The sequence below is a fragment of the Diabrotica undecimpunctata genome, chromosome 3, assembly GCF_040954645.1.
Source record: "Diabrotica undecimpunctata isolate CICGRU chromosome 3, icDiaUnde3, whole genome shotgun sequence".
In the NCBI taxonomy this organism is placed as follows: Eukaryota; Metazoa; Arthropoda; class Insecta; order Coleoptera; family Chrysomelidae; genus Diabrotica; species Diabrotica undecimpunctata.
In genome coordinates, this window is record NC_092805.1 from 2863144 (window position 1) to 2875910 (window position 12767).

Sequence of the window (12767 nt, forward strand, 5' to 3'; positions counted from 1 at the left end):
GGAAACTAATAGTTACCAGTAAAGTTATTATGTAAATAAATAATTTATACTAATTTAACCTATAAGTGAAATGCTAAGTAATAAAGTTGCAGCGTTAAAAAAAATAATGAAAAAGTAATCTAAAATAATGTTTGTTAAAAACTATCTATAATTGGTATTTGGTTCTCACTATAATGGTTCATCTTTCCATTTTGCATTCGGTTCCATATTATTATTATACATAAGCAAGGGCAGGGGGACAAGTCCCTATTATGCCCAGAAATAAAGAAATCTCATTAGTAACCTACTAGTTAATTATGAAATTACAAAAAAAAAATTAAAAAATTACAATTTTTGAAAACCGTCAAGTCTGTTTTTGAACGAGTTGGTAGAGGGAGCATAGACAATGTTATCGTTAAGGTTATTCCAGCACTCAAAAACTCTATTTGGTAAAAAGTTCTGTCTTGATCTTGTAGAAAAGTTTTCATTCTTTAGTTTAAACTGATGACCTCTGAGGCGTTCATCTTGATTTATGCTAAACATTTCATCGAGATTTCCACAATTGAATTTTAATATTTTAAATGTAATTAAGTCTCCACGTTATCGGCGAAGTTCAAAAGAAGTTAGGTTAGCCATACATAGAGGTCTCTCTGCATAAGAAGGTCTTATCGGTCTGGAAGTTAGGCTGTTGTTTACGATAACACCAAGGTCATTATACGAGAATACAGAATCTAATGGAATGTCCGTTAACAAAGTACGGCACAAGTGGGTTATTTTTACCAATTTGAAGCATTACACATTTGTCCGAATTTAAGGTTAGTAGCCACTGGGAATTCCAAGTTAAAATAGAGTCCAAGACCATTTGGAGGGTTAGCTGGTTTGTGATTGGGTTGGCATATATTTTTGTGTTATCAGCGTAGAACGATATTTTACTTGGGACATAATAAGTGACATCGCTGGTATAAACCGCAAAAATCAGAGGTCCAAGAACAGAACCCTGAGGCACTCCACTTTTCACTAATCTGTCCTGTGAGAAAGATCGACATTACAAATCGCCAACTCTAACTTTGTAATGTCGATCAGTCCGGAAATCATCTATCCAACAAAGTAAAGTACCGCGAACTCCGAAATGTTCTAGTTTATGTAAAAGTCTGCGCTTAGGTACGCGGTCAAAGGCTTTAAAGAAATCTAGATAAACAACGTCGACCGGCTGCGAACTGTTAAGGGATGACGTCCAGTCGTTAACACAATGTGGGAGACTAGTTATAGTAGAGCAACCAGAGACAAATCCATGTTGTGTTGGAATAACATGTTCCTGGAGAAGGAATTTGGTCATCTCCTCGGAAATAATGGCTTACATAACTATGCAAACTACTGGCAGCAAGCTAATCGGACGATAATCATTGGGGTCGAGTTTGTTGCCTTTTTTAAAACTAGGGGGGACGGATGCTAATTTCCAACTAGGGGGTAACGAGTTTTGGATAAAAGAAGTTTGCATAATTAACGTTAAGGTATTGCAGCGCGGCTGCGCATCTTTTTAACAGTTTTGGTGTTAAACCATCTAAACCTGGTGAAGTGGCTGTGCGAAGTTAAATTAAGTGTTGTTTGACATGATCCACTAAGAATTCAACTTGCTGTAAGGATTCGCCTGACGATTAGTAGGTAATAGCAGGTATACCTGTAAAAATGCTAAAGAAAGAGTTTCCGAAGATTCTTTGTCAGAAGAGCATAAAGTCTGGTTGTGTTTTTGAAGTAGAGGAATAGAAAGTTTAGACATCAAGGAGGAACGTATATATTTGTAGACTTTTTTATGTTACCAATTTCAATAACATTTGCTTCAAAATTTTGTCTTAGAGTTTTTATAGATGTTGAAAATCTGCGGTGGCTTTTAAAATCACTGAGAAGCCCGGTGTGTTTAAATTTCCGCTATAAATGTCGTTTGTGATTAATTTGTTTTATTGCTGTTAGATTTATCCAAGGTTTAAAGTTGTTTTTATCATGAAATGAAATTAAAAAGACAGTCAAGATTTGATTTCACGTACAAAGCGTCTATGTATCTGTTTATACGTATTTCGCCTTAATAAGGCTCATCAGAACAGCTATTCATAGGCGTTCTCAACGTGAAAAATAAATATTTCCTGTCTTTAAGAAGCAACACTAAAATGGCTTCGAAACGGACGCAATAGCGACATCTGATAATAAATCCGTAAAATAGTTTCGAAACACAATTCAGATTTCTGCCTTAATCTGAGCCTTCTAAAAATTGCAAGGCAAAGCAGACGTTGATAAAGATGTTAATAGAGACATGGGGAATCTAAAATTTGCATTCCACGACATGTCTCCTCAACTAAGCAGAAATCATTAGCGAATTGGTTTCTTGTACTCATACAGAGTAGATCCGAATAAAATGAAAAAGACAGTCATGATTTGATTTCACGTACAAAGCGTCTATGTATCTGTTTAAACGTATTTCGCCTTAATAAGGCTCATGAGAACAGCTATTCATAGGCGTTCTCAACGTGAAAAATAAATCTTTCCTGTCTTTAAGAAGCAACACTAAAATGGCTTCGAAACGGACGCAACAGCGACATCTGATAATAAATCCGTAAAATTTGAGATTTCTGTCTTAATCTGAGCCTAATTCTGAGTTCGAAACTATTTTACGGATTGTTTTTATCAATTTTACAGAAGGTGGTATTTATAGAAATTATATTGTGGACGGTATCGAGAAATCCAGTCCACATTAATAAGAGGTCTCGTTTAAGTCTGCAAAAAATAAATGCCAGTCGATTTGAGAGAGTTCAGAGTCAACTTCAGAAAAGTCGGTAGTAGCATATGTTACAATATTATTTGTGCGGGGTAGTATTTGATTGAACTGGATGTGAGCCGTCTTAGCCGTCTTATTGATAGATTATTTGCATTCGTTATCAAACCACTCGGTTTTACTTCGTTTTTGGTTTTCTTGAAAGTACATATTTGCTTCTATTTCAATAATTGTTTCTATCTTTCTAAACCTTTCTTCTCTACTCCCTTGGGTTACATGAAGGTTGCCTCTTATGACTTCGTAAACACATTTTTGTCAACAATTTTCCTTCTTTTAGCTGTTATATTTTTAAAGTTGCTTCTAGGATTAAGGTGCTTTTATTATTTGTAACGAAGCTTCTACACTGGCGTTGTATTACTTTTTTTCTACAGTAAAATACTAAGGCGAGTGTCACGGAACTAGCGTCACAAGATGGCGTCGTCACGGGGAGTGTCATAGAATAGCGGTTCTTGACATATATTCACTACTCTCGATCAATTCCTTTCTAACCGTCACATATATACTCTAAGCAGGTTTAAATTAATAACTGTATGAAACAAAATATAGACATTAAAAGAGAACTAAAAAAATTTAGCAAAAGTCATAAATGTCATCCGATATATAACACCATTGAATCATCTGTTTTTTAATAATTCTCGTTTGAAAATAATTTCATATAAAATAAAAATAAGATAAAAAATACTAACCTTGGATTTTGTGTTATGTCCACATAGTGCATCAAAGCAGTCCTGTACGAGCAAGGACACGGGAAGGGGTGTTTCTTGCTGGAATCTTCATCGGTATTAATCAAGCTGAAAATGGTGTTAAGATCTTTGCCGCAATATTTTCCCAACTTCTCGACGAGTTCTATGTCGTTGATAGGATAGACGGCAAGATGGTCGCCAGCATCGTAACGCATTTTGGAACCCTCGATGTCGAATTCGATGTGCATACAAGATCTGTCGCCACTTTTGTGGAGTTCTCTGTTGATTTTGACCTTCGAGAGGAAGGGATTTTTGGCGTCGTAGGGCCTGAAAAACATTTGCATTACTTACAAAATTATTTGCACTTTTTACGAACATTTAAGGGTAGATTGACTTGTTTACTCGTCGCAAAAATATTCTAATTTATACACAGTACTACTACTTACGGTCTTTGGTTTTTGAGGGACTGCAACCTAGCCATTTCTCCGGTAAATACCCTATCAGGAGTTTCCTCGAACTCTTCAAGTCTGTATTGACGCATATTGATATCTTCTCCGGTCGACTCGATGCCGAAGTGTTCGCAAACAGCGGGCCAGAATTTGTCTTTCCACGTAATGAAGTCATCTTCGATGCTATAAGTGGATACAATAGAGAATTATTTTCAAAAATAATGTTTAACAATGGTCAATATATTTTCAATACCGCCTGTATGAAATATTAAAATCGCTATGCTATCTCGTAAGGCTTCAACTCTAAGCTAAGGTTCAGAAGACCCCCAGTCGCCCTAATAACGTGGAAGTTATCGTTTTTGTAGGTTTTATGTAATCCATATAAATTATCCATATTGTGTATAAAGCGTTTGTGAGTAATAATGTAAAATGGTAGAAAATGGCTAATTAAATCTTGAATATTAGCCTACTCCGAGAACAAAAGGAAGTACGCCTATGTATTCGCCTTAGCAAGTAAAAGGCATGTTAAGTTAACGAAAATTATTGAGATTCATCATCACTATATTCTGACAAATATTAAATCAAAAATCACGCGTCATAAGTGGTCAAAAGTAGCCGAAATCACGTGTCTATTATGCATTCTCGGAAATTTTAAATTCAATCATTGGCGGAGCAAAAAAAATACGTTCCTTTGCTGGTCACTTTACATTCCAACAATAGAATATTAATTTAAATGTATCAGAGAGTGAATGGAAAAAGTTTTTTAATAGTTTAAGTACACCATTTTTGGTGGCAGGAGACTTTAATTGTCACCATAATGCATGGGGTTGCGATCAGAATGATAGGGCTGGACTTAGTCTATTAACAGCAATAGAAGACTGTGAGTTATGTTTTTTAAATAATGGGGCCGAAACTATAATACCTAGATTATACACTAGAAATAAATCAGCTGTGGACATAACTATATGTTCCAGTGACATATCTTCCTGTTTTGATTGGAACGTTAAAAATGTAGCTCTAGGTTCTGATCACTTTCCAATAATAATTGAAAGCGATGTTGATAATATAACAATAGTTAATGAGAGAACCCGATGGAACGTGAACAGAGCAGATTGGTCGTTATTTTCTTCGATTCTTGAAACTATTGACACCAAAGATATAAATACTGATGAAAATATTAATAACATATATAATACATTTATCAATATAATTAATGATGCTTGTGAATTATCGATACCTAAGAAAAATGACGATCAATAGTAAATTTAATAAAAAATGGTGGAACCCAGAATGTGCACAAGCTATAAAATTTCAGCAAGAAGCTTTTTTAGAATTTAAACAAAATAGTACATATGAAAATTACATAAAATATCAGAAAGCAGAGGCAATTAAGAAAAAAACAATATTAAAAAGTAAAAAAGCTTCTTGGCGAGAATTTTGTAATAAATTAAATAAAAATACTCCGGTCCAAGAAATTTGGAAAGAAATTAAAAAAATCAAAAATACTTATAATGTCCCAAAAAATCAAGTAAAGAAAGATAATTGGACTGAAGAATTTTTAAATAAGTTAGCTCCACCCTGGGTTTCACCAAATTTAAATGTAAACCATCCTAAAAAAGTGAATAATAATAACTCAAACTATTTGTTATATGAATTTACTCTAAAAGAACTAGAATATAGTTTAAAGTGTCATAAAAATACTGCTCCTGGATTAGACAATGTCCATTATATTATGCTGTATTACTTACCAAGGTGTCAGAAAATAAAATTGTTAAATATAATTAATTTAATATGAATGAAAGCTGAATTTCCGGATTCATGGAAGGATTATGTAATTAAACCGATTTTAAAACCAAATAAAGATATAGACTCAGCGGAGTCATATAGAGGAATTTCATTAGGATCGTGTATTTTAAAAACATTCGAACGGATGGTAAAGAGAAGACTTGAATTATGGTTAGAGAAAAATAACAAAATTAGTGATACACAATATGGGTTTCGTAAACTAAGATCGACATCAGAAAATATAGCTAACCTTATCCTAGACATTAATATATCCTTTTCTGAACGTAAATCCCTGGTATCTCTATTCATAGATGTAGAAGGTGCATATGATAATATCAAATTAAATATCCTCTATCAACAAATGGAGAAGATAGGAATACCCAGTGACTTTGGTAAAAGAATAATAAAACTGTATTCAAATAGGAAATTACAACTTCAAATCAATAATGAACTATTGGATCCAAGAATTTCTAATGTTGGGTTACCGCAAGGAAGCATCCTTAGTCCTTTACTATATCTCATTTATACCTCAGACTTACACAAAAAAGTTAATACAAGAGGAAATGTTCTACAGTTTGCTGATGATGTGTGTATATATGTACCTAAAGTTGAAATCGACCAAGGTATCAATATAATGAGTAAAATGTTTTCGACAATAGAAGAGTATTATTTTAATATAGGACTCAGCATCTCTACAAAGAAAACCCAAGCATGTATATTCTCCAAAAAACATAGATTACCACAATCTATAGTATTCAATAACGTTAATTTTGAGGTTCAAGCATCCATTAACTATTTGGGTATGGTAATAGATAGGAAGTTATTGTGGAATGAACACCGCTTAATAACAAAAACAGAAAAAGGATTAAATGCAATAAGATCAGTGTGTCATACAAGTTGGGGAGCTGATCCAAATGTTACGCTTACCTTTTACAAAGCATATATTCGTTCAATAATAGATTATGGGTCAATTTTTTATAGTCAAGCAGCGAAGACTCACCTGAAGAAATTAGATAGGTTAGTAAATAAAGTCTTAAGAATAAGTATAGGTGCACTTAAAAGTACACCCATTTCAAATTTAAATGTAGAATGCAATGAACCTCCACTAAATTTCAGAAGAGATTACTTAACGGAGAAGTTTTTATTAAAAATGTATGCAAAGAAAAGTCCAGTAGTCCAAAAATGCTTTGAGCTCAGTATTTACGATCTAGTCAAAGAATATTGGCAAAAAAAGCCTACAATTCCTATTATTGAATCGTACAAATACGTAAGGATACAACTTAGTAAGGACATTTCGACTTCAAGAGAATTACCATGTTTTAAAATAGAATTAGAACACTTGGACAGCATAAAAGTAGGATATCTTAGAGACTACTCAGAATTTCCACAATATATCCGGAATAGCATGTTCCAAGCTGACATAAAGTCTATGTTCCCTAATTATTCATATATTTTTTCGGATGCATCTAAATCAGATTTAAAGGTTACATCTGCCTTTTACGATCCAGATCGAAAATTTAGTACAGTAGTAGATCTAAATATTAAAACCTCGATATATACCGCTGAATTAATAGCGATATTAGAAGCACTTAAATATATTAGTAATTTCTCAAGATCAAAATCTAATTACGTTATATTCTCTGATAGTAAAAGTTCAATACAAAAAATTGAAAATATTTCTAAATATAACAATATTGGATTTAATTATGTGTTATCTGAAATTATAAACCTGGTGGGTACAATAAAATTAAGAGGATCTAATGTAATGTTTTGTTGGATAAAAGCTCATTGTGGAATATCAAATAATGAAATAGTAGATAAAATTGCTAAATATAATGAACCATCTAAAGAATCAGAATATAAATGTGTAATTGAAGATCTAAATTCTCATCTAAGGAAAAAAATGATAAATTCATGGCAAAAAATGTACAATTTATCCAACAAAGGATTATATTATAAAGATATAAAACCAAAAATACAGTCCGCAACGTGGTTCAAAATCTCAAATTTTAATAAAGATATGATTAGAATACTATGTAGAATAAGATTTAACCATGCTCTGTCTCCGTTACATAAATTTAGAATTAATTTAACCGAAACTCCATTTTGCGAATGTGGCGAAGAAGGCTCAATTGAGCATTTAGTTTTAAATTGCTCATTAAATATACGATGTATAAACCAATTTATAATAAAAATATACGAGTATATCAATAAGGAAAAAATTAGTATTAAAAGACCTTTTAATTTATCAGATTTAATAAAAACCAATAACTTGCATATATATGAAATAATTTTTCGCCACATACGTGAAATGAAATTGAATTTCTAAATGTATTATGGTAACAGTGTATATATTTCAAACATAAAAAGTTAGTTATATAAGTCCTTTGTTTTAACCCAGTTGTTAACCTTTCTATCCGTGGTCTAATTTTGTGTTGTGCAAATCGCCTTGATAGACCCCTAGGCGTATGTAATAAATCAGCAAAACCATATATTTTTCTTTTCCTTCCAGTAAAAAAAATTAAGAAAAAAAAATAATAATAAAAAAAAATAAAAAAAAATAAAATAAAAAAAAAATAAAAAAAAAATAAAATAAATGAAAAAAAATATAATGATAATAAAAAAAAATTTAACGTAGGTACGTCCTTATATGTAAGTCAATAGAACATAAGATTTTATTGTTGTTACGGGTTCTCTCTATGACAATTGTTAAAAAAAAATTAATTAATAACTCAAAACATAATAGGCTAATAGATTATGTCTCTAGTCATAAAATGAAACTACACACACACACACAATAGAATATTATATTTCTGCTTATAATAATAAAAATAATACGTTAGATCTAGTTTATAAAATTAGTTTTTATTCACATTAATAACGTATAGACTGAGCGGATGTGTGAAAGTCGACTATATCCCTAAAGGGTAAAATACTTCTACTGAATCTACTAAATTAGTAGATTCTTTTTATTTCAGAACGATATTCAATCATTTATTCTGTCTTTAAGTTTATGTCTGAGAAAAATTTAATTCTCTTGAGTGTCAAATAACCCAGAAGTTTATTAAATACCGGAATTAATCAATGTCCTGACATTATGTCGAAATGTGTTTACACAGCAAAATAAAGACACAACCCATGAATCAACATCTAAATCATCAGATAGCATCAACTATACAGCGAAGCAAATACTTTCATTTTATAGGCGTCAATAAAAAACTAAAAATTCGGTCAAAGGAAGAACTGGAAGACAAAGTAAACGTTTAACTTGTATCGTATGGAACAGGAATGATAACTAGACTTCGGCAAATATGCATATTGCATATTTTGCATATTGTGCATATTTTATGCAAATATTTCATATTTTGGCATATTTGTATAAAAGTTTGCATAAAGTGCATAAAAGTTCAGATTTTTATACTGTATTTGAAAATTTTTAAACATACCAATTTATTTCAATTCTTGTATAAAATTTTGTAGTCATTTTAATCAAGAAATGATCTAAGTACGTAATCTCTACAGGTACAAAACATTTACAATTTCAAAGAAGATCAATTTAAGTAGCCCTCAACATTCTTAGAAAGTCTCGGTCACTGAGGCATTCAATTATTGGATAATCGCTAAGGGTTCGCTCATTTGCATTTTATGATCTAATCCCCAAATCTATCTACAATTTATTGTATCTTAACAGCAGGTAAACGGCTAATAGTTTTGTTCCTAATTTAGGGATTTTCCAAAATCTCCCAGTTTATTGAATTAGGTACCTAAACATTTCTAATTTGATGCTCAGATTTGTAAATCATTTTTGTTTTGATATTCAAAGCGTAAACACTCGTTGTGCGTAACAAAAAGGAAGATTGTGATTTTATAATGCCTAAAACAACCAGTGCTTCAACTTGGATTAAACCTTATAAAGAGCTGTCTATGGATATGGGAAAAATCTACTGTTCAGTCTGTGGCAAAATTGTAAGTATCTAATATTTTCTATTAAATATCTAATATTTCATACATACAGGGTGTTTCCAAATGACACTTACAACGTTTGACTGTAGATACTTCTCGAAAAATTGAACAAAACGATATAGTTAATGAGGGGTCAAACTTATTTACTTTTCGAGATACATGGTGTTAAAATTAAAAAAAATTAAATTCTTTTAGTTAATAACAACAATAACTTTAAAACCAATAAACGTATTTACTTGAAATTTAGTACTCGTAGGTTGTTTTTAAATGAAAAATAGCTTCCTTTAGTGAGAAAAAATTGTCCATGGTACAATACAATGGTGTGTATTTAGAAAAATTTTTCACCTTTACTTTTTTTTATGAAGTCAGCTATTCTAAAACACAATTATTTTTATTGTAATTGAATTAACAAAAAAAAAACTTTTGTTGAATTTTAAAATAAGTTATATGATGTACTAATGGTTAGTAACAAAAACTAATTTGTGGATTAATACTGCATTTAAAACACTTAGCGAGTGTTTTTTTTTTCCAAACCAGTTATTTGATTAACCAAAAACACCTAGTATATTTTTATATTTTAAAGGTTGGGTTAAAATAAAGGTTTTTATTTTTATTTATAGATAGCATGTGAGAAGAAATTTCAGATAGACCAACATGTGAGAACTGCTTCACACATTGCAAAAAAAGGAAAAATAGGAGGAAAACATCAAACTTCAATGGCTAAATGTTTCCAATCTACTTCAAAAAAATTAGATGAGCAAGAAACTTTTAATGAAGACTTATGTCGCGCATTAGTGTCTCCAAACATACCGCTTTCAAAATTAGCAAATGTAAATTTTAGTTCGTTTCTAAAAAAATATTGCAAACTTAATGTTCCAAGTGATCGGTTTCTAAGAAGAAATAATGTGAACGGGCTATACTCGTCGGTGTTAATTAATATTAAGGAAGAAATTGCAGATAATTATTTTTACATATCTGTAGACGAAACCACTGATTCCTCAGGAAAGTATATTGCTCATTTATTGATTGGTGTTCTTAAAGAAGATACCTTACCAAAATCTCATCTTATTTCATGCCAGCAACTTGAGAAAACAAATGCTTTAACAATTTCGCGTTTTATACAAGAAACATTAGCAACTTTTTTTCTTCCGACAACTATTCCTTCTAATAAATTACTGCTTATTTTATCGGATGCTGCTCCTTATATGGTGAAAGCAGGACAAAATTTAAAAATATTTTTCCCAGATTTAATACATGTTACTTGTGTAGCGCATGGATTAAACAGAGTTGCAGAGGAAATACGAAAAAAGTTTCCTCTTGTAAATACCATGATATCCAGTGTCAAAAAAGTATTTCTTAAATCTCCTATAAGAATTCAACTTTATAAAGAAATGCTACCTAACATTCCTCTTCCACCACAACCTATTTTAACGCGATGGGGAACATGGTTAGAAGCAGCTAATTTTTATGCAGATCATTTTGTTAAAATAAAGAACATAATTGATACGTTAACAGATGAAAGTTCCCAATCTCTTTTGGATTCTAAACAAACTTTTCAGAGTAACTTGCTTCAACAAGAACTTTCATTTATAAAATCAAATTTTAGTTTTGTTCAAAAAACAATTACTCAGTTAGAATCACCAAAACTGTCATTGTTCGAAAGTACAGCATTAATAAAAGAATTTGCGTCATGTTGTCGGAACGTTAGAGGTAATATTGGAAAAGATATTTTAAAAAAATTTGAAGCTACTATGGAAAAAAATAAAGGTTACCATATTCTTTCTGAAGTAGTCAGTGTTCTAGCTGGAAATATTTCGGAAACAATTAATTTAGAACCAAATGTTTTGGTTAGTTTGAAAAATGCTCCCGTTACATCAGTTGATGTTGAACGAAGTTTTTCCATATATAAATATATGTACTCAGACAGAAGCCACAAGTTTTTGTTAGAAAATTTTGAACACCACTTGGCCATTTATTGTTGCCATAATTCTAAATAAGTTTATTCATACTTAAAAATGATGTAGTTACTTAAAATAAATGTAAATCTTAATGAATAGTAGGAAATATTTAGTTATGTACACTTTTTTTTTTTAAATAAAATTGTTACTATTTTACGATTTTTTTATTTATTTGTATGCATATTTTGTAAAATATTTGCATATTTTCGGGTAAACACGTGCATATTTATGCGCATATTTTCTACATTTTTATTTGCATATTTGCCGAAGTCTAATGATAACACAGCCCAACAAAATGAAAAATTTGGTGCTTGAGAAATAAAGAATTTTAAATATTTTTGATGCTCTGATTTCAAAAGTGACTTCTTTTTCATAGTAGTTTTTTGGAATCGATGGTATAATTTTAACTTCGCTTGAAAAGATATACACAAAGGCATCTGGAAATCACCAGACGGGCTTAAAGTAAGTATGATAGATCATCCTATTGTACACTTAAGACACCAATCCAATATAATAAAAGTTCGCACCAGAAGAGGAGCAAATGCGGGTTCTGATCAAAGAAATAGGTTCTAAACAGGAACGATACAATGTAGAAGGACTTAAAAATACGAAGAAAAATAGAGAATATACCACCGACCACCTGTAAATTCACTGTCAGTGCTATGATTTAGGCGAGGATACCATGCGATGGTCTCCGTAATGAACGCACTCTTAGAAGATGAAGTAGCAGGCATGAAAATAAATGGCTGAAATTAGAGAAAGAAGAAGAAAGAAAAATATCAGACACATCAATCTACACGTAAATAATACGACGATAGAACGAGTTCAGAATTATAACTATTTAGGGGCAAACATTAATGAAACAAACGATTATACTAAAGAAATTAAGAGTTAAAATAGAAAACGCTAGAAGTGCATTCAATAATCTAAAACAATTATGTTGTAGAGACCTCAGCCTAAATCTTAGAAAACGAGTACTAAAGTGTTATGTATTTTCTGTTCTTTTGTATGGTATGGAGACATGGACTTTAAATAAACAATGTCTCAATAAACTGAAAGCATTTGAAATGTGGACATATAGAACAACGCTGAGAATCTTCTGGACAGACAGAATAACCAATGAAGA

The 12767-nt window shown here is 31.2% G+C and overlaps 1 protein-coding gene across 4 annotated transcripts in view; it reads right to left on the minus strand.

The window, feature by feature from the left end:
* The window catches only part of Cpr (Cytochrome P450 reductase), a 113850-nt gene that overhangs the window by 10887 nt on the left and 90196 nt on the right, over nucleotides 1-12767 (minus strand). For all 4 annotated transcript variants that reach the window (XM_072525084.1, XM_072525082.1, XM_072525083.1 and 1 more), the window contains exons 6-7: nucleotides 3933-4118; nucleotides 3490-3813 (exon numbers count right to left, since the gene is read on the minus strand). In XM_072525084.1, the coding sequence (XP_072381185.1) occupies nucleotides 3490-3813; nucleotides 3933-4118 (510 nt within the window). The remainder of the gene's footprint in view (nucleotides 1-3489; nucleotides 3814-3932; nucleotides 4119-12767) is intronic.